The sequence below is a fragment of the Acartia tonsa genome, chromosome 12, assembly GCF_053477335.1.
Source record: "Acartia tonsa isolate MP-2025a chromosome 12, ASM5347733v1, whole genome shotgun sequence".
Classification (NCBI taxonomy): Eukaryota; Metazoa; Arthropoda; class Copepoda; order Calanoida; family Acartiidae; genus Acartia; species Acartia tonsa.
In genome coordinates this window covers 39,344,632-39,368,127 of record NC_137271.1, presented here as the reverse complement: position 1 = coordinate 39,368,127, position 23,496 = coordinate 39,344,632, and the positions used below count along the sequence as shown (strand labels likewise).

At 32.6% G+C, this 23,496-nt stretch overlaps 1 protein-coding gene and 1 long non-coding RNA gene across 3 annotated transcripts in view; both read right to left on the bottom strand.

The window, feature by feature from the left end:
* Positions 1-12,152: 12,152 nt before the first annotated feature.
* LOC145333780 (uncharacterized) lies at positions 12,153-13,314 on the bottom strand. The gene is made up of 2 exons (XR_013884597.1): positions 12,933-13,314; positions 12,153-12,281 (listed from the first exon to the last, which is right to left on the bottom strand). It is a non-coding gene; the product is annotated as an uncharacterized LOC145333780 (long non-coding RNA).
* Positions 13,315-13,329: 15 nt separating this feature from the next.
* Positions 13,330-23,496, bottom strand: part of LOC145333776 (uncharacterized) — a 26,394-nt gene continuing 16,227 nt past the window's right edge. The window contains exons 18-27 of one of the 2 annotated variants that reach the window (XM_080179006.1): positions 21,092-21,177; positions 19,870-20,090; positions 19,280-19,323; positions 18,999-19,055; positions 18,204-18,365; positions 17,362-17,432; positions 16,638-16,676; positions 15,246-15,302; positions 14,427-14,490; positions 13,331-13,580 (exon numbers count right to left, since the gene is read on the bottom strand). In XM_080179006.1, the coding sequence (XP_080035132.1) occupies positions 13,506-13,580; positions 14,427-14,490; positions 15,246-15,302; positions 16,638-16,676; positions 17,362-17,432; positions 18,204-18,365; positions 18,999-19,055; positions 19,280-19,323; positions 19,870-20,090; positions 21,092-21,177 (876 nt within the window). In that variant the 3' untranslated portion in view covers positions 13,331-13,505. Of the gene's footprint in view, positions 13,581-14,426; positions 14,491-15,245; positions 15,303-16,637; positions 16,677-17,361; positions 17,433-18,203; positions 18,366-18,998; positions 19,056-19,279; positions 19,324-19,869; positions 20,091-21,091; positions 21,178-23,496 lie in introns of both variants that reach the window. The other variant, XM_080179007.1, reaches the window with a different exon arrangement.

Sequence of the window (23,496 nt, the reverse complement as noted above, 5' to 3'; positions counted from 1 at the left end):
ATTTTGGTATTCTTATAGTTTGTTATATGTATAACAAAGTATAATTGTAGGTTCTCTTTATCATGAAGACAATACATAAAACAAGAAGTGTGCCATTTTACATTATATATTCGTTTAAAAGTGATCATAGCAGGCATATTAAGAATGGCTTCGGGTGGATTTAAGCTATTTTCCTGACCCTCTTAGCCCTCCCCTAGAATCTTGGAAACCAGCCAGCACATCCTATTATATAAAGTAGTAAGGTTTTTTGTCTGTTGCGAAGGATCTCGCTAACTACTGAACTAATATGGTTCTTATTCACAGAATAGCTTCTCATAGGTCCTGGAATATTCTATAACTATTCTATTCTGTACCAACACCCTCCAAAAATTAATCGCCCCTAGAAAAATGTCTCCCCCTCTTAATTTTTTAAAGACCTTTTTCTTTTTAAAACTACATTTGGAAGTGGGGAGGTCGACTTTCCCTCCAGCCTCAAGGGGCCCTAGAGGCTTATACAGGCGTAGCTGCTATTATATTAATAAAGAAACAGTATAAAAGTAAAATGGGAGCATGTTAAATGTAAAATCATGTACAATAACAAATTAGAAATTATTCATGGTTTGGCCAATCTATAGGTAGGTATGAAGAGGGAATATTTACTCAAAGATTATAAAATAAGATAGAAAACTTATTAAAGAACAACAAGTAGAAGTAACTACTGCTTCTATGTCAGGTGCATGACAACTTAAATATAAGACTAGAAAATGTCTTCCCATAAAAACGCCAAGACCGATAAATTGATGTACATCCCCAATGATAATACACAAAATCATCCCTTTTGTAGATTACAATTAGTTGTTGAAAATTTTGGACAATTACTTTAATTTACCAAGCAATCAAAATTCAATTTAGGCCCCCAAAGTTGTTGAGTCAACGAATAAGAAAATGCTATTATAAAACTTTGGGGAATAGTTGAATAAGCAGTCCAATGTATCCTCCCTCCTTGTTCTTAAACAAAAAATACAAAGATTTTAAACTCCCAAAAATGTCAAAAAGGTATAGGTAACCGCTGAACTGTTTGGATTCTGCTTTTCAAGGAAAATATTTACTGTTCTTCTTTTAAGTCCCTATTCCACGACCTTTAAGTAATAATCATTGTAAATTATAAAGGCTCATTGAATATAGTAGTTTTTTTGTTCATTTTCTTTAGTTTTTTATTATGATTGCAGCAACTCTATAATCATTATTCACTTTGAGGATTTTTTAGTAGTGAAGCTATTCTATAATTAGCTATGTCTGTCCATCAGTCTGACCGTAACGGTATGTGGAAAATGTGATTTTCTCGACGGCTATTTAAGATTGACAGCTAAAATTGTTAGTGAATATTTTCATCATTATGGAGCATTATAACTATAAAACATCCAAGGCGGTCTGACTGCTTTTTAGCAGTTTTTTCTATACATTTTTTCATAAGACTTTGGTGTTTTTGGTCCGAAAAATTGTCCCAAAAATTACACAATATTTGTGTGTACCTTAATAAAATTATGCTCGCGGCTGGATAAAAGAACACCCCATCCACTTCCATTATCCTATCCCCTCCCCTTCAACTATATGAACGAACTAACCAATAAATAAGGTTTATATGAGCAAGCTAAATTGTCTACAAACTTTCTCCTGTCAATATATTTACGTGTATCCTATATCTATTCATGAAGACAGCTGAAGATAAAAGGCTCTGCTACAGAATAAGATTCAAGGGTATTGTAGACCGACAGACTTCAATTTAGAGTAGCTTTAATTTAAAACTTTGTTTTTATTTCAGATCATTGTGAGAGAGGAGGAGGGGGGGTTCAAAATGAATTGCCCCTTGAAAACAAAGTTCAATTTGGAATAAGTCGAAACAATTCTTACGCAAGGATTGTCAAAGAGAAATCCTGATTAGGTGTCCACATAAAATTGCTAGCAGGGGCAATGAAATTTTAGCAAATTTGAGGAAAGTCATAAGAGAACAATAGTCATTATTATCATCACTATTTAAGTAACCCGAGGCTGCGCCATTAGACTCCAGGGGCATCTATTCTTATTTCAATAGATAAAAACCTATCCAGGACCAATTCAAAAAAATCTAAAAAAATTTCAAATTGAAAAAATAAATATTTTTCAGAGGATAACACCGAAATACTTTTCGTACTTTTTCTTTTGAACAAAAATTGAAAATGGGGCGGGAGGTTAAATTTTCCACTTCAAGTGCCTCAAGAGGCCTCTATGAGCGTCGCCATTAGTATTAATATAAGTTTACTATTGGTTATATTGCATTCACATTTTTGATGACATGTACAGATAAAATAAAACAGAAATACATCATTTTAAATCAAATTACCCCTCCTCCTCTTTTTCTTTCTCTATTCATTTTATTTTAAAATAAAGTTAACAGATTTAGAGGATAGAAAATAACCATTTTAAAATAGACGATTAATTTTAATGTATGTTTTAACTTTGAAACAACAAGACCTGTTTATGAGCCAAGCCATTAATTAAACTTTTAGTATCTTTAATTTATGCTTTAAACTTTTCTACCAGTGAAAAAGAACTATTTTTGATTTGATCTTTTTACTGCATCATATTGCAATTTGGTACGCTGTAATTGTTCTTAATGAAGAACTGTAAAAAACATGTTTGTACTTTCCTACAAATACCTTGTAAGCACTGATCCCTCTCCTCTTATTTTTAAAATTAATTACCAAAAAGGTATATTAATTTTTGGTAATATCCTCTTAGAAATATTTTTTTCAATTTTGAAAATTTTTATACCCCCCCCCCTTGCCTGCCTAGCCGCAGCGCTCGGCCCCCTTGCCTGCCTAGCCGCAGCGCTCAGCCCCCTTGCCTGCCTAGCCGTAGCGCTCGGCTCCCTAGCCTTAAACCTAGCTAACCTAACCTCATAAGTGAAGGGGGGAAGTATACAAATTTTCAAAATTGAAAAAAATATATTTTTAGTAGCCAAATAGTGTAGACAATACAGGTTTAGGGATTGGGAATAAGAAAAATAATCTACCACTCACTCCATTATTTTCATTAACATCAAAAATGGGGGGGGGGGCGGTCAGTGCTCAAGTAGGTACTGTAGGTATCCTAAAGGACTTTTTAATGGCTGAAGAATTAACGTAAAAAAACAAAATTCTTCAAATAACACATTACTATAATAAAAGTTGTTTAGACTCTATTCTAATAAGTTTATAATTTCAACTACTCTATTTCTACTTTTCTCTTTATTATCAGGGCTTTGAATAAAGTTTCGGGAAATAATATGGAAATTTAATCACTTATTTTAATTAACTAATAGATGTTCGTCCGTCAGAAACCGTTAGCTAAAAGGACCAAGGGAAATGGATTAAAACCCAGGGATCTAAAGGGATAAGACAATGGCTGTTCAATTGATGTACATCCCTAATGATGATAAATAAAATTTCCCAGTCTGCTGGTTTACTGGTTAAAATATTTGGATACTCAACTTATTAACCTAACCAATCAAATTTAATACAAGTTCCCAAAGTTGTTAAGCCAACGAATAAGAAAACGTTATTAATAAACAGCCCAATGTCCCATCTCTCCCTGCATTATTTCAGAAGAAAGGGGAATAGTCCCTCTCGTAGCAACGCCCCTTAAGGGGCGATTCGTCGTAAGGTTAGGTTAGGTTATATTGGATTAGGTGAATGCCCCGCAGGGGCTTGAAATAGGAGAACAGCCACTGTGAAAATACGAAGAATCGCCCCTTCAGGGGCGTTGCCACAAAAGGGACTATACCCGAAAAAAGATATAACCAACAAGCAAAATAAACTTTAAAAAGAATAGGGGGGGGGGGGGCAGATGTTGATAAGAATCTGATACTTATTGACATACGTTTTCAATTCCAGCGAAAAAATCTTTGTCTGTCCTGTTCTTTTTTTATCTTGAGGATACATATCCCATTTCCATTCATATCACTCTCTATATCTATCTATCTATCTCTCCCCAGTCTCTTTATTTTGAAAGCCCAGGGGGATTTCTTAGATTTAGGTTCGTGGTATACATAGAAAATAAAACCTAAATTCAAAAGAAATCCAAACATTGTTATATAGATTCTTTTACTCATTGGAAGAAGAAAATGTGTGTGGTTGAAAAGTATTTTTTATTTTTTTTAAGAACTAGCGACTACGCCCCCATTTTTAAATTTTAGTTTTAAAAAAATGGATCTACTGCAGTTCACGGTAAAATATTGCTGGTAACGAATATTGCCAATTTTAAAGGCTGCTAGCTGCAAAACGGCTGAACATACAGATCATGCCCGCATACTGTTTTAAGCGGCATAAGAAGGCTTTCAACTAATCTTGAATTAGCCAGAGAAATGCGCGAAAAAGGCCTATTTTACGCGGTTTTTCTTCAGTGAAGCTTTCCCTGTGCATCATTAGTTCTTGGTTATTCCAGATTATTTGTAGGCCTTCTTATGCCGCTTAAAATGATGTGCGGGTATGATCTGTACGTTCAGCCGTTTGGCAGCTAGCAGCCTTTAAAATACATAGATTTTTGGCAATATTCGTTACCAGAAATATTTTACCGTGAACTGCAGTAGATCCAAAATATTTGGGTGGGGGTCATTTGTCCTAGGGCCAAGTTTTCTTAGGGCTGGTGTTACCCTCCACGAAGTAGTTAAAACCTTCCCAGGACCAATGAAGTTGTAAAGGAGAACCATATCGGTTCAGCAGTTGGCACAGACAGACTCTTAGACATCCTGTTACCTTTATAGACGGATAAATAGTAATATAATCAAAAGTAATATTATAATCCAACTAGCAACTTCATTTTCAAATAGCAACGAGGTAAAATTATGACTATGAGTACGTATAATCCAGACAACTACCTGCCCCAAGTGTCGGAAACCTTTTGCAAGTAAATTGCTTTCTATTCTTTGTAAGGATTTGGCTGTGTTTTTATTTGCGACGCTATTACCTGTTTTAAAGACAATACAACATCTCAACAAGGTCCCTGCCTTATGGGCAGAGTTACAATACATATAGCTCATGCCCCCTGTATTATTTTATTCGTTTAAATGATTAAGCTTATTGTTGCTGCGCCACTTTTGGACATAACTGTTCTTATTAAAGTTACAAATCACAATTTCCTAATATTATCATATGATACCTCTCTTCCTATTTATAAATGTTCAGAGGTATGTAATCGAGATTTTATACTTCAGATATATATATAATTGAGTTTTAATAGAGTATATCCAATTATTTATTAGATTTTTATAAAAGATGTATTTACCTAGACGGTCAATCAGAAAAATTAATCTGTCTAAACATAAAAAGGAATTGCTAGGGCATAAAGAACACCCGGGATATTATGAAAAATAACAAACAACAAACTCTTTGATTAAATGTCCTTTGTCTTAAAGACCTAATTGTGCATGGTAATGTCGCTCAACTGACAAAGCAGCAGTACGTACCATTCTTAGTGCTTTATGTATGACGCAGTGTTGAGCCGAGATTCGAGCTCATCACATCCCCGACGACGAGTGGATGCGCTAAATGTTAAGCTATGGTCGCGAGTTACACTTCACTAACTAGTCTTTTGTAAATCATGAAGAGTGTTAGTCTACAACTTTAACTCTGATATTAACTCTTCGTATGAAATATGCCTGAAATTCAATGTTTTCCTAATGTCAAAATTATTTGATGTATTCTTCCTATATTAGATGACCTAATACCCCCCCCCCCCCACCCGTTCCCATGGGAGGGAGAGGGCATTGGGCTGTTTTATTACACTAGTTTTAAAAGTTTTATAATAACGTTTAATTAATTTGTAAAACATTGGATACTAATAGTTGAATTTTGATTGGTAGGTTCATGAAGTTAAGTGCCCAAATCTTTAAACGACTAATTGTAATCTACAGATTGGGTAATTTTGTGCATCATCATTGGAATGCACATCAATTTATCGGCTATTGTCTTATCCCATTTGATCCCTGTCTTTCCCTCTATTTTTATCTTTAATGCACAGATTTTCAACAATTAAGGAGTAAAATTTATTTATAATGCTTGATTTGTCCAATTTTCGCCCCTTCAAGTGTCACACCCACCTTTACAAAATCCTTTACACGCCACTGCCTTCGTTCATAAGAATTATGATGGGAAGAATTATTTGTTGCTAATTATTGAATTGTAACAGTATAAAAAGACTTTTCTTAAATTAAGACGGTTTAAGGCCAGATATAAAAATAATTCTATTTTAAAAATCCGTTAAAAACCCATATTTTTTTCAAATGAGCAGGTAGGTAGATACACATTATTTAATTATTCACGCCAGGCTACAATTGAATCAAGATAAAAGTGCCGAGCTCTGGGACCTATTTATGTATGATTTATTTAAAGCTGAATTTCCGTGACCCTAGAAAAGCAACTGATAAAAATGGACATTAATTAACTCCCTTCAAGATTGCTTTTATGAAGAACTTTATAAAAGCAAAGTTGTTCAAAATTTTAGATAAATAATCTTTGCTTTTCTTGTCATGATTATGCGGTAACTCCTAGGGGATGAAAATTGAACTTTCTCAAAAAGACCCCGCTGAAATATTATGGTTTTACCTGGAATAATCATGGTTTTATGTCTAATTTCGCCCAGAGCTTGGCACTTTTTTTTGTCTTGATTCAATTGTAGCCTGGCGTGTATTGCATCACAATTTTTTGTGAAACAAATTTTCCTTCTTTATTTCGTTTGTCCCGTCAATGCCTCTCCTGCATTTCTCCCCCCACATGGGAATTGTTGACCACAAAATTTTTGTTAATACTACTTCCTCCCAATAATATGTACTTTATCAGGGGCAAGACAATGAACGATCATGCTGATAAACAAAATTTACCCTTAATTAATCTTATTTGCTGGTTCAAAACTTTGTGTACTTTTATTTATTCCCGAACTATAGTAGTGTCTAAACTTTGGAACCAATAATTTTAATATATACAAGGTTTAATTTTGTTTATCGGCATGATCGTCCATTGTTTTATCCCTGGTAAAATACATATTATAATAAAACTTTGGGTACGAGTGTAACTTTCAGTCCAATGCAGGTATAAGGTACTAGGGATTATATGGGCACTATGAGTTTTAAACACTCTATTCTTGGAGAATTCGAGCTCATTTATAGACATTTATTTCCTATATAGATCTTGATTCAATACAGTAGGCCGTTTTGTACATGTTAAAAATTAGAAGATTTCATTAATTAAAAGTAATCGCAAATATAGGTATTAAATAACCCAACAAGTGAAATAAATCTTAAATAATATTTGGGGGGGCAAATGGAGAGGTCGTCAATTTTACGATGCGTTGCCCTCCCAACGACAGCTGAAAAACAAGCATTGGTTTCGTGATTTTTTCCGAATTAATTTCGTTGAGTCTAATGTCCTGATATTTTACCATCTCCAAATAAAAAAAGTCGCTGGCAAGTCAAATTTTTCATATGATATCTTTCGAGTTTGTTATTAATTATGACAACAGAACAAGAAAACTGAAAAATAGAGCCAACAATATTAATGAATATTGAGTAGCATCGCATTAAAATTCAAGAAAAGAGCAAAAAAAAACATTGTGAATTAGTAATTTGCTTACCTAATGGATTGACGTATTTACCATTACAAGATAAAAATTAATTTAATAATTCTGACGTACATGTATAGAGCTAAAACAAACTTTCTTTAAATATTTTTTTGAGTTAATTCACGAGCTGAAAATTATAACAAGGATGACAACATCCATAAAAGCGAAGCACTGAAACGGTAGGACAAACGGACACGAACACTTGATAGCGTCAGAACTGAATAATCAGAATATAAATGTATAAATGTCGAAGCAAAATTGTAAGTAAAATTGTTGAAAAACTGCTTAATACAGAATAATGTTTATGGACATACTTATATTTTTAAGACTTGATTATAGAGTTGCTCCGCTTATAATATTGTACTTTATTGTCCCAGGAATCAGTATACCAAAAATCAGATCAATCGGATAATTAGATAAAAATTTATTGTTTAAAAAGTAAAAAAATCAACATGTTTAAAATGGACGTAAGGACATTCTGGTAATGATTATAGAGTTGCTACGCTTTCTAAATCGTACCTAACTAGTACAGGAATCATCATGCAAAGTTTGAAATCAATAGGACAATTCTAACATGCCTAAATTAGCGAAAAAAGCTATCCGTTACGGATGGACGGACCGACCCTAATTATAGAAAAGCTTCGCTTTTAAAAAGGGAAAAATAATAATAACGGAACTATAGTGTATGTGGAAGTACGCTTAACCCTATTTAACCCACCACATATGTTAGTCATATCAAATTAGTAGATATTATCATATTATCCCCCCCCCCCATACTACCTTTACCGTATTAAATACATCAATACCGTTTAAGCAATGTTGTAAAAAAATATTTAGTAAATATTTTGAACCTTTCTTTCTAAAAGGAGGTAGTTGCACAAAGTGCATTTAAACTTGAATTTAGTTTTTATCTGTTCAATAGTTTAAACTACTTATATAGGACATTATGTCTAGCATCGTATTATATCCAGTTTTCTGCGAATATAAAAATGTGCAATCATAAGATCATTTTATATCCGCGGAAAGCTGTTTATAACACGATACGAGACATAACAATTACTAAATTCTTTATTTCGTTGATTAGCTAAATTTTGAATGACACATTATATCATTGACACCTTCTTTTGTTGCTACGCTTTCTAGATCATACTTTAACTGTTACAGAATTCATCATTCATAAAAGTTTAAAGCCAAAGGGGCAATTCTAAAATTCATATATTAACGAAAAGAGCCAACCGTGACGTACGTATAGACCATAATTATCGAACAGCTAAAAAATGACCCTTTTTAAACTAGAACGAAGCAACACCATAGCAGACAATATCCATGTAATACGGATGGATGTTGTACATATTAATAAGCTTGATTTTACAAATCAGTTTTAGGTTAAAAATATTGAATGGGGATTTCTATTAAAAAAATACGCTTCGAGGAGCATGGACGAGGAAAGCATGTTTAAAGCTGCTTGATTGGTAGAATCCTAACTTCCTACAAATCTCCCTCCTAACAACCTTAGGGCATCCCAAGGAAGGTTGCGTGATCATAATCTGACAAATTGCGACATCATTTGTCAACCAAGTGCAAAGTCTATGTGGGGACTTGAACTCGGTTTCTCCCAACCACAGCGTAGTGCTCTAACCACTACACTATGGGACATCCTCAGGATTAGTGATGGCAATCCATCGAATTTTTGGGCCGGATTCGGAATCCGGATTCTTAAAAGAATCCGTCAAAAAAAGGGGCGGATTCCTTGCGGATTCCGGATTCTTATTTTTGGCGGATTCCGGATTCTAGCAGCATTTTAAAAGGCTTCTTAAAAAAATTAAGTGCTACATATGTCCTAAAAATTAATGTTCTTGGTGTTCTATCGAACCAGATTTTAATAGTTATTTCTCGTATCGTATTATAAACGGCTTTCCGCGGATATAGAATGTAAAATTATAAGATTAAAACTAGTTTTTTTAGCCCCGTGGTGCCGAAGGCACTGGCTACAAAAACTAGTTTTAATCTTATAATTGTACATTTCTATATTCGTAGAAAACTGGATATAATACGATGCTAGACATAGTTTTTTCGTATGGATGAGAACCGGTTCCTATCCACCGGATTCGAATGAATACGAGAATAGTTATTTCTCGTATCGTATTATAAACGGCTTTCCGCGGATATAGAAAGTACAATTATGAGATTAAAACTAGTTTTTTAGCCCCGTGGTGCCGAAGGCGCCGGCTAAAAAACTGGTTTTAATCTTATGATTGTACATTTCTATATTTGTAGAAAGCTGGATATAATACGATGCTAGACATAGTTTTTTCGTATGGATGAGAACCGGTTCCTATCCACCGGATTCGAATGAATACGAGAATAGTTATTTCTCGTATCGTATTATAAACGGCTTTCCGCGGATATAGAATGTACAATTAAAAGATTAAAACTAGTTTTTTTAGCCCCGTGGTGCCGAAGGCACCGGCTAAAAAAACAAGTTTTAATCTTATGATTGTACATTTCTATATTCGTAGAAAACTGGATATAATACGATGCTAGAAATAGTTTTTTCGTATTCATGAGAACCGGTTCCTATCCACCGGATTCGAATGAATACGAGAAAAGATTTTATATATAATGATGATAATCTTTGCCTTCAAAAAGCGAGAGTTGAAAGAAAAAATTTTAGCATACCAATTAAAAATCCGGAATCCGCTATTAAAAAACGGATTCCGGATTCGGATTCCAATATTGGCCAAAAATTGGGCTGATTCCGGATCCGGATTGCCAACCCTACTTAAACTGTTTTTAACCTATTTTTTTATCATTTATCAAAAATATACTATGACACCAGTAGAATCAGACTGCAGAGCCCAAATTTGAATTAAGTCCCCAATAAACTTTTTTTGGGGGGATTTAAAAATTAATTTTATATGTTGCTGTGATCATTTTGATGGAAGCAAAAGCATTTTTTAGTTTGGGGTTAAATTGTTTCTTACAGAACAATTTGATGTGATTCAGATTATATCAATACAATAATAAAAACTCTACTCTGTTCGATGCAAATAATTTTTTTCTAAAACAATAATTTATATAGAAGAAATTTAACATTAAAATAAAACATATTATTCTGAAGTCTGAACCAATTAGAAGTCTCGTTTCATTTCAGTTTTTTACAATTCAAAAAAGAGTGTTTCCACAAAGTGACTTATTTCCAATGTAGTTAAATAATTTTTATTTAATTAAAATGAAAAGAATGAAAACTATACACATAAAAGATACATGCTTTTTAAAAATATTTAAAAAAATAAGTTTGAATAATCTTTTATTTATTCTATTTGTATATGTGACAAAAAAAATTTGTTGTATTGCGTAAACGTTTGTTGTCATCTTTCACTATTTAACCCTTTACAGCCAATTTTTTTGTGTTTTAAATAAGTGATGGAAAACAAGCACGATAAAGTTAATTCATTGATATATTGTAAAGAATTAAGTTTTTAATGAATTAATTTAGATGAAATCAAAAGGCCTAATTTTACTCTATACCAGAATACTATATATATGAAGCAAAACACTCTAAAAGCTACGAATTTTACCCAATTAAAAAAAGACCTTTTGCTCTGATCAAAAAAGACCACAGCAACAGTAAAATTAATTTTTAAATCCCCTCAAAAAAGTTTATTGGGGACTTAATTCAAATTTAGGCTCTGCAGTTTAATTCTACTGGTGTCATAGTATATTTTTGATATATGTTTTAAAAATAGGTTAAAAACAGTTTAAGATATTTGTGTGTATCTGTGTTTGTAACGTAGGATGTACCTAAAATAATTATTAGTAAACATGTTTCTCTCCGTATATACCTAGAACATCTGTAATTTATTATTAATAAGTTTGATGTACATATTATATTTATATTTGCATTATTCAATTCATAAATAAATAAAATTACATATTAAACATTACAATAAACGATTTTCTGCTTAGCTTGGTTGACCCCTCCGCTTTAAATTGTTTTTTAAAAAGAAAAAGTTTCGGCACATAATTTTTTGGAATTTCTTTACCAGGGGCTATTTCTCTTTGGAGGGTGATGGTACTCTTACCCATAATAGTTATACACATTCCCAGGACCTATGAGAAGCTACATTGTAAAGGAGAACCATATCGGTTCAGCGGTTAGCGAGATTTATCAGTACATACGTACAGAGATTCTGATACTTTTCTATAAGAATTATATAATAATAAATATCCTTTTGAATATAAAACAATCGTTCTTTTTATTTAAAAGGTTTCGTGATTTTATTCACTAGGGATACATTTTTGATAAAAAAAAACATTCAAGAATTAAATGATTGTAAATTTTAAATTTTATTAGGATATAATGATAATGTCTTTAAATAAAATTGCTTAGTAAAATCAATGCTAAAATATAATTAAAGTTTTTTTTATAATTTTCTTTTGTCATATAACAAAAGAATTACAGGATTGAATAGGATATATATTTATTATTTAATTACAAAAAAATATTCATTAGAAAGTTTAAAGAAAACAAAACTGCCTTTAACTTCTATGACTTTTATTTAAACATTCGTGGAAAGTTGTCTGTATTACGATGCTATACATGATTTTTAACTATGGCTGAAATTCCAGTTGTAATCTAGCAAATATTAATCGGTTTCGAAATCATACTGAAATAAAGAAAATCCACATTTTGTTTTCAGTATGGCTTCGAATCCAATTAATTTCTGCGGAAATAAAACCGGTTCTGAGTCATACTGAAATTTTATCGCATTTTAGAAAGTTTTTCGCGGATAGCAAACAAAGCAAGAATTAAATTTTATTATTTACTTTCCGCAGAAGACTTTCCATAATACGATAGATAATAGTTATTGCTCGCATCGTATTATAAACAGCTTTCCGCGGATATAGAATGTACAAGGCACGGGCTAAAAAAAACTGGTTTTAATCTTATGATTGTACAATTCTATATTCGTAGAAAGCTGGATATAATACGATGCTAGACATAGTTTTTTCGTATGGATGAGAACCGGTTCCTATCCACCGGATTCGAATGCATACGAGAATAGTTATTTCTCGTATCGTATTATAAACGGCTTTCCGCGGATATAGAATGTACAATTATAAGATTAAAACTAGTTTTTTTTAAACCCGAGGTGCCGGAGGCACCGGCTAAAAAACTGGTTTTAATCTTATGATTGTACATTTCTATATTCGTAGAAAACTGGATATAATACGATGCTAGACATAGTTTTTTCGTATGGATGAGAACCGGTTCCTATCCACCGGATTCGAATGAATACGAGAAAAACAATTCTTACGTTGACCATTGGGCCTGATTTAATATTCATGTATGTTTTTATAATCCAGAGCTCGGCAGACGCGTAAGCCTCATTAAAATCGTCATATTATATTTTTAAAATTCAGCTGGATGTCTAAACCTGTTCCTAAATAGACAATCCATCTTTTAAGAATTTTATATGCACACAAGCGGGTTTAAAGATGTAGTTTCACGAAAGGCATGTGAACTTAATTTAGTGAACCGCATATTTTTTCCTGGTTAATTGTTTAAACTACATTTATATGGCATATATTTGAAAAAATTTCATTTTTCTAAAATGTACTTTTGAAAATATCAAGACTAGAAAATCGCCTTTTTGTGATATATGCAATTTAAAAAGATGATGTTCAAGTCTTGATATTTTAAAAACTATGTAATAGAAAATTAAAATTCTTTCAAATATATGCCATATAACTGTAGTTTAACCCATTAACTAGCAAAAAATATGCGGTTCACTAAATTTAGTTCAAATGCATTTCGTGAAACTACCCCTTTGGGGCTTATGCGCAGCTAAAGCACGACTGCCGAGCCCTGAAATAATGAACACAGTCCTTCAAGTTTGATCCGACTGTTGTGTGGCAGAATTTAGTTTCATCCCCATATTTGTTAAATCCTCAACACTATCGGTCTAAATAAATAATTCAGTTGTACATAAACTCTCAAACAATTAGAATTGAGAAGCGAAATATATTTTCTACAAAGAAGTGTGTTCTTACTGTGTAGTTAGCTCTAGCCGCGCGTTTTTTGAGGTCTAAATTAAAACATGGATGACAACATCCATAAGTAACGAATGACAAAAAACAGACTTATGGAGCAGATGTTCAGTTTTCATAAAATTAAAAGACGAGGAGAAAGAAGAAAGAAGGATTTGATGGATAATAAAAAATGGACGACAGACTGACAGACTAAGTGTGTTATATACAACTAGAGGCTACGCCCATAGAGGCCTCTAGTGGCATTTAATTTTTTTTTAATATCTATTTTGAGAAATAATTTGTCTATGGTCAATCAGCTGTCAAATTCATGTCTCTACGCAGCGCCACTACGCTAGCGACACTATGCGGCGGGAATATTTCGATTTTATTGTGATTTTTCTTGGGAGGGTGGTGGTACCCTCCCCCAAAATAGTTATAAAATTTCCCAGGACCTATGAGAATCTACCCTGTTAAGGAGAACCCGATCGGTTCAGCAGTTAGCGAGATCCTTCGGTACAGACACACAGACAAACATCCTGTTACTTTAGTATAAGGATAGATGGCATTCTTTAAAAAATCAACAGTCTATCCTCAAAAACAGCTAAGAAATGTTACGGATAAACGACCAGAGAGAAGAATTTTATAGGTATTAGCTTCGCTACTAATAAAAATTAGCTTAATTGACATATAGAAAATATTTATAATAGAGCTTATTGTTACGGACGGACTGACGGACCGACCCTAATTACAGAAAAGCAAGGTACACTTTTAAAACTTACCTGTAGATAGTTGTCTAACAGCTCTATGCTGACTATTTGGATTTGATCAAGACCTTGCTCTTTCCTAATATAATTAAATATTAAATCATTTAAACATATAATCTTTTAATGAATTTTTCAAAGTCTATTGGCTGCAAATTGTTGGAAAAACATATAAATATGTGAAAATCGCCACTTAATGTTGACTAGCGCCAATGATTTAGTTTTGTGTGTTGCATTGTGAGAGCATTTTCATGAATTTTATTATATGTTGCGCTATTTATTTACATTTGTGTTCTTGTTTAAGATATTGAAAAACAGAAGATTGTAATATAATATTCATAAGAGAGAAACATAATTTACACCACATTTACACAATCGTCTTTTGTACTCTTAGAATTTCTAGAAAAAGGTCGTGCATTCTAAGGGTTGGTTGTCCGTTGGGTGTTAACTTACAAACTACCCTTGGTATTTGGACAAATAAGAAGACATTGCTCCCCCTTAGTGATCATGGCCGTTGCACTTGACATTACAGCGTATGAACTGCCGCCTCACCCCTTGGGAGGAAATATCGGTATCCGTTTTGGTTCTAATTATAGAGTTAAGCTTCGTTATTTAGAACTATAGGCTGCATCCTTAGCATCTAGGGGCATGTATTTAAAGGGGTATAGAAGGACAAAATAAGAGCCTAAACCTATCCTAAGACCTGAATCTTAACATAAAATAGTCTAAAACCATCCTAGCCCCTGGGACCTATATGAAGCTTCCCTAAAAAGAATCTCTTCTGTAGTTTTGAGATTATAGGCTTCAGACATAAAAACCTTACTACTTTAAACAAACCTTTGAATATTGGCTGCTTCAATCTTCTGTTTTCTTCCTTCTAGTCGACTTTCTTTTCTAAATTAAACAAGGATGACAAGATTTATATATAGCGAAGAACAAAATAATCATGGATGGACAAACGGACAAAGTGAGTTATATAACAGACGTTGTGCTGTCTTTAAAAAGTAAAAAAAACAAGTATGACAACATCCATAAATGCGAAGCACTGAAACGGTAGGACAAACGGACATTAACACTTATATAGTGTCAGAACTTAATAATAAGAATATAAATGTATAAGAGTCGAAGCAAAATTGTAAGTAAATTTGTTTAAAAACAGGATAATGTTTATGGACATACTTACATTTTTAGGGCTTGATTATAGAGTTGCGTCGCTTATAACATATGATTATACTGTGTTGTCCAAGAAATCAATATACCAAAAATTAGATCAATCGGGTGATTAGATCACATAAAAATTTGTTGTTAAAAAAGTAAAAAAAATCAACATGTTTAAAATGGACGTACGGACATTTTGGTAATGATTATAGAGTTGCTACGCTTTCTAAATCGTACCTAATTACTAAAGAAATCACCATGCAAAATTTGAAATCGATAGGACAATTCTAACATGCCTAAATTAACAAAAAAAAGCTATCCGTTACGGACCGACCCTAAGTATAGAAAAGCTTCGCTTTTAAAAATAGAGGAAATATGCTAAATAAATAAGAAACATCACAAAACCTTGTAAAAATAAACATTTTTTTGTCTTTTAAAGCATGAACGACAGACAGACAGACAAGTCTAGGAATCTTTAATGAAAATTTGAGATACCTATCACAACTAGCAGCCAAGAAAATTACATTTCCCTAAAGCATTACGGACTGACTGTCAAACTGGCGGGCTGACATAAAAAATCGATAAAAAGCGCAGTAACAGCAGGCGAATATTATTTGATGTCAGAGAAGGTGGGGTTAATAGACTTCGTTGGCTAAAAAAACTATGGGCATTTTAATAGAATTTTGATTAGTAGATTTAAGACTAATAGTGTTTTAACTTTTTAACCAATAATTCTAATCTATAGAAGAAATTCACCAATGGGAAAATACATTAATTTATCGTCCATTGTCTTATCCCTTATTCCCTGATATTATGTGGAAACAAATATATTTTAAAAATTACATTCGTTCGGAGATAAAAACAATGTTGACCTGGGTCCAAATCCAGGTATAATTTTTAATGTCTTTAGTTATGTTGCAATTTTGGTCACATAAAAAAACTGTGTTAAAACGGTTCCAGGACAAACGCAGGAGTGGACAAGATAAGATACATATTTTTTCTATGCTTGAGACCGGTTCTAATCCAGCGGAAAATGATCGGATTCTAAGGTATACTGTAAATATATATCACCTGTATTTTTCTTTCTCTTCAGCTGTTAAATTTCTCCATCTAAAACAGTTTTAAAAACATGTTAGATTTTTAAATTTAGAATTCAGTAATAAAGGGGGGAGGCGGATGTGCCACTTTTTGAAACCAAAACTAAAAGTCAAAGGAACTCAACTAAAAAAAGAGTTACAGGTCTGAGATTTTGCACGGCAGTTGCTTTATAGGGTTACAATATGGAACAGTGAAGAAACGGCGGCGCAACCGCCGAAAACCGCCGAGAAATTGCAAAAACTTTTTGGCGGGAAACGGCGGTTTTCGGCGGTTGCGTCGCCGTTTCTTCACAGTTCCATATTGTACCCCTATAAAGCAACTGCCATGCAAAATCTCAGACCTGTAACTCTTTTTTTAGTTGAGTTCCTTTGTTAACTTTTAGTTTTGGTTTCAAAAAGTGGCACATCCGCCTCCCCCCTTTATTCTTGCCATCTAAGCAGGGTTGGCATTAAAAAACACTTGGTTTAAACCAAAAAAACAAGCTTAAAAAAACCAAAAAAATCAAGTTAGGGATGGTTTTTAAAAAATATTTATACAATGGCCTATCTTTCCAGTTATATCTTTTTATAATGTAATAAATACAGTGTCAAAAACCTAAATACCTGATATAAAATTCTTTTAATAGTTTAAATCTTGTACTTTGGTGATTATATCTAATAGCAAACGAATAGCCGATTCAAGAAAAACTAATCAGTACCTGTCTTTGATTCTATTGACTTGCTCTCTGGCAGATATATTTGGAAATTCTTTTCTCAATTTTATTCTTTCCTACAAAATAAGCAGAGTTTTACATGATATAGTTTTTTTTTTGTCTAAAGCTTTAGAGTTTGATGACTACTGACCCGATTAAGTTATCTATTTTACACAGTTCACATAGTTCTTAGTGCGGTTTTATGCTATTTAATAAGTCTTGGGATGGTTTTTCAATCCCAAGGAATACAGAGCCGCCCCTAGATGCAAGAGGTTCAGCCACTAGTAAAATAATAAAGAACAAGTTGTTGACCCGGGCCAGATGTAACTCTGAAAAATAATTTAAACCTAGAAATCGTTCTATTAAGATTTTTTCAGAATATTTAAATAAAACAACTTAATTGTATGGTTTCATTGTAACAGCAAAATCATTAATTTTAAAAAAAGAACTATTATCAAGAATTAAAACAAACATGTTATTATTGATAACATAAAAATACAGTCAATTCTTTATTAATTTGGAGCTATTATTTCTTAAATTAACATATTTTATTGGAACTAAATTGTACCAAACTTTTATAGGAATCATCATGCAAAGATGGAATTCAATAGATAAATTTAACATTTCTGAATGAACAAAAAAAATCGGGTATAGTCCCTTTCGTGGCAACGCCTCTTAAGGGTATAATCCTTGTATTTTTAAACTGGCTTTTAATAGGTTAAGTTATTGCCCCGCAAGGGCTAGAAATAGGAGAAATACGAAGAATCGCCTCTTAAGGAGCATTGCCACGAAAGGGACTATACCCAAAAAATCTAATCATTTCCAACAAACCGACCCTAAAAAAATACCTGCTTCATGAAAAAGAAGAAGGCACTCAAAGGCTTCAAAAGTTCAAGTTGTTTAACATCATCATCATGAGAATTTGACACATCATTGGTTGAATTCACAATATTGTCACAAGTTATTTCAGGTACATTTTTGGTGGTTCGCGCATTTCTTACTTTCTGCATCTAAGTTATACAAAAATTAGGATCCAGGACAAACGCATGAGTGACAAATGTCGGAGTGGACAAACGCAGGGGTGTCAAGATATTAAGTTAATTAAGTATTCTTATACAGGTTAGGTTAGGTTAAGATATGGATATAAAAATAAACCCCCATCAGGGGTTAGACACTCCATCGACGTTTGTCACTCCTGCGTTTGGCGTTTGTCCTAAGACCAAAAATTTGAGTTTTATAAAAGAAAGACATTTTTTGAAGGAGAAATTGAAAGGTGGGAAGGATGATAAGAGGTTGAGTAAAATAGAGCGAAAAAAGGGCAAAACGAAGAGAAATATAAAAAAAGGCGAAACTATCAAATATTGCTATCGAAAAAGACCTAAAAACAAACCAATAAAAAATAGTTAGAATATTTCATAGAGTATAGCTAATCTATCAATATTACCAAGTTATCTAAAGGGATAAGACAATGGCTGATGAATTGATGTAAATCCCCAATGATGATACACAAAATTACCCCTTCTATACTATTAAAGTTAGTGGTTAAAACGTTTGGACACTCAACTTAATGCACTAACTAATCAAAAATCAAAGTCCCCAAGTCAGTTGAGTCAACGAATAAGAAAACGTTATATCATTATTACCTGTTTTTTGTTAGTGTTATATTGACTTAGTAGTCTTTTGTACTTCAATTCATATTCCTAAAAAAAATCAACATGTTTCACGTGCCGGCTTTCTGGTATCGATTATACAGTTGCTACGCTTTATAAATCGTACCTAAGTGTTATAGGAATCATCAAACAAAGTTTCAAATAGATAAGGCAATTCTAACATGTCGAAATTACCAAAAAGAGCCAACCGTTCGTGACCGACCCTAATTACAGAAAAGCTTCGCCTTTAATAAAATTCAATTTATTTATTTAACCTGTTTAATACCGGGACTAGCTTCTTTCCATCGTCTACTTAATTCTAAAACAGTCATTGGTTATAAAACTAAAAATTCATTAAAAACCTATTAAATATTGTTCTTAAAAAGTTCTCAACAAAATGAGAAAATTACTGCCGTTTAAAAGGGGGGAGGCGGATGTGCCACTTTTTGAAACCAAAAGTAAAACGTGCATGATCTCAGACCATAAAAGAGTTAAAACTCTAAAATTCTGCACAGCAGTTGCGTTTGTGGAGAACAATATGGAACAATAATAGACAGTTCTCAATCATCTGAGTTAAACTTTTTTTCTCATAAAAATTTCCCTTGTATTTTCACGTGACACTTGTAATATTTCAAACATGTCAATATTAAAAAAAATTGCAAGTGTAAAATCTTACAAGTGTCAAGTGAAAATATAAGCGAAATTTTTATGAAAAAAAAAGTATATCTCAGATAATTGAAAATTGTCTATTATGGCGAGAAAATGCAAAAAAATCGGCGGTTTTCACCTCCCCCCTTTTTCAGTAAGATAAATTTTTAACCAACCAGAGGACATGCACAAAGGGTTAAACAAAATAATGGAATACCTTTTCCTAAATCTGGAAAACTAATCTTCGGCTTCTCTTCCAAAATTTTTTTCTGCTCATTTTCACAAAATAAAATATATTTGGTTGGTGGTCTTTTCAACTTCAGTTTGTTGGCAGATTTTTTAGGGTCAGGTTTGGCGGATTTTCTCTTGGTTTCTTTTGTTTTTATAGGCATAGCTTCTGGTTCAAGTCTGGGTTTCTCAGGAAAATTTTCAAGCTGCCTAAATATGAATTTTATTTTTAAAAAAACAAGGTCTGAGAGATTGGATCAGTAGCTGCACAGGGATAATCAGGGGGGGGGGGCCCGGGGGGGTGTAAAGCCTTGTAGGAATAAAAAGGGGAAAGGCAATCCTAACCAACCAGCATGTACTTTATGGTAAACAGGAATTGCAACGGTCAACTTTTCTGAAAAATTTGCGTTCGTAGCCGCAGCTGAAAAGCTGCCAAAATTTTATTATTGCAACCGTACCGCCACCTTTTCGACACTATCTAAAAGTCCATAGACGAGCTGTATGTAAAATAAGCGGCCTTCACAGCCTTTCTATTATGAAAAATCATTTTTTCTTCTTGTAAAAACGACTTATCTTGTGCCTTGCTATAAAGCCTTTAGGATACCAATTGAATAATATACATATACAAGTAACTAAAGGATGAACCCAAGCATCTAAGGGGTAGGAATGGGCAGAAAAGTAATCCTATTATATAAAGTAGTAAGTTTTTTGTCTGAAGCTTAAGATTTCCATAACTACTGGTCTGATTTAGTTTTCCTTTTTTGGGAAGCTTCACATAAGTCGCGGGATGGTTTTAGGATATTTTATTTTTAGATTTAAAACTTGGGACGGTATTAGGCTATTTTTCTTCCCCCAACAACCCTTTGTATACAGAGCACCTAGAAACTAGGAGCTCATCCTGTAGTAAGTAACATATAGAGTCTTTTAAAGCCCTTTGATATAACAGCATTATCTAATAAAAATAAAACAGGATAAGTTTTCATGAAAACTGATGCCGTTTTGAAATGAAAAAAAAGATGACTGTCCTTTTGTGCAACATCCCAGTATGTGATAAGACAAAAAAACACAAAAGGAAAAACTTTTTGGAGACTACTACTGTCGTGGAAGTCCAAAGGTTCAAACAAATGACGAGAAAACATTGATTTTTTTTTTAATTTTGAATTTGTGGAAGAAGTCAAAACTAAATGCCTCTTTTTGAAAAAAAAACTTACTGCTTATGCTCCCTGTTAATATGTGCCATTCTTGTACTTTTGTGCTTGAACAACTCTCCACAAAATCTACAGCTTTGCATTTTACCCTAAAAATATAAATTTAATTAAAATAAAATTTTCATAAGCTTTTTTGTTAATTCTATGATGACTACAACTGTATTTAGTCCCTATATGGTTTATATTTGCAATCTTTTTCATGCTTTTTTTATTTATCATTTGACTTAAAATATTATTGATGTGTAAATGCCAGGGTTGGCTGTATATTTGGCACGTGTTAAAATTAGACAGATGTATTATTGACAGTATAAATAATATTGTAGATGTAAGTTTGCCAGGAGTTTCAATATTATTGATATTATACAGCTAAAATTCAAATTATCATAAATACATCAATATCTATTTTTCAAATTGCACTGGCAAAAATACATCCATTGTACTATAGCTGGATGTGTAATAAGCAGTCCTTCATATTTTGCAACAAGCCACTCATCTTATTTTTAATAAACTTTACCACGAAATGGTTATTTTTCTACTAGTACCTCATTCAGACAAATAAAGGGGCCCTAATATTTTAGGGTAATCTATTTTAAAATTAGTTTGTTATTGTTTATTATAGTTTACTAGAAACTTAAATCAGGTTGAAAATAAAAGAGAATTGTATTGTATTATATTATAAATCTATTTTAAAATGAGTTTGTTATTGTATATTATAGTTTACTAGAAAATAAAAGAGAATTGTATTGTATTATATTATATATTCTTAACATATTGTATTTAGGAGGCTTCTATTTTGTTTCGAAAGAAACCAATTAAAACTAAGAACTAAATAAGAACTAAAAAACAAGTACTTAGGAATACAAGATAATGAATAATCTAACTCCCCTGAAAACGATTATTTATCAATATCAAAACTTTAATTAAAAAATGATCAGACAAAAAGATATCCTATTATATAAAGTAATAAGCTTTTTTTGTTTGTAGCGAAGAATCTCACTAACCGCAAAGCCAATATTGTTCTCCTTTACAGGGAATCTTCGTATGAGTCCCGGGATGGTTTTAGGATATTTTATATTTTATAAAATAAAGCCTGGGTATGATTTTAAGCTATTTTTCTGCCCTATATATATAGCCCCTAGATGCTAGGGGCGAAGCAGCTAATTTCTTTTATTTCTACTCATTCATATGAGTATGCCATTATTTAGGCATGCTCAATATAAAACACATACAAAAACTCTAATAAAAGAGAAGCTTCCATAAGAATTACTGGTCAGCTTAAGTAATATAATAATACACTAAGCTAATATATATTATATTATATCTATAATACAAAGTAAAACGATGTCTTTCTGTTTGTTTGTCTGTTTGTAGCGAAGGACCTCGCTAACCGCTGAACCAATCGGGTTTTCCTTTACAGGGTAGCTTCTCATAGGTCCCGGGAAGGTTTATAACTATTTTCTTGGGGGGTGGGACACCCCCAACCCCCCCCCCCCCAAAAAAAAAATGAGGCTAGGGGCGAAGCCGCTAGTATATAATATAATATAATTAAGTATATATAATACACTGAGCTGTGCTTCTTTTCAAGATTCTTTTGAGATTATTTTGCTATCAAACTGAAAATAGCTTCTCAAGATTGCAGGCCAGCTTGTTGAGTAATTTATAATACATTGAGATGTGTGCTGAGCTTACCAATCTAAATATTGGCCATTAATCAAAATAATAGAATAGAGGGGGCAAGAGCTAATAGCATCGGAAGTATAAACACAGCCGAGTCTCTACAAAAGAAAAGAAAGTAATTTGTTGGCAGACGAAAAGAGTCTCCACCACCAGGGCCATGTAGTTGTCTGGATTATACTTAGTTTAGAATCCAATACGGAAAGACGTAAAGCAACAAACTAATGCAAATTTTGTAAAGCTTCGCTAGAATGTGATTTCTTCAGAAAAAAATATCCACTTTTATTTGATAATTCATACAAAAACTACTCATTTTTCTACAACTAGTTTTGAAATGATTCATTAAATGATGAATCTATGAGGTATTTTTTACGCTATCGTAAAAATTCATGAAAAGAAGTAGAAAAAGAATCAATTTAAGGTTAAATATCATATCAAAAACATTTACAAAATTTAAATATGTTTAAAACGTGTAAATGACGATTACTAAGTAGAATTTAAACACTAAAAAGATATAGGATTTTTGCATTGCAGAAAAAAATATATTGCATGGTTATTTTTTTTGCATAAATCAACCATATTTTGGCTAATGTAGATATTAATGACAGACTAGGGAAAATTTGTCAATCTAGGTTGCCAACATGGACATCACTTGTTGGTTAGTTACTTCATCCAGTAGGAGGCTAGGGGTTGGGGTAATAGGTGTGGATGAATGGGGGTATTTTTATTTTAGC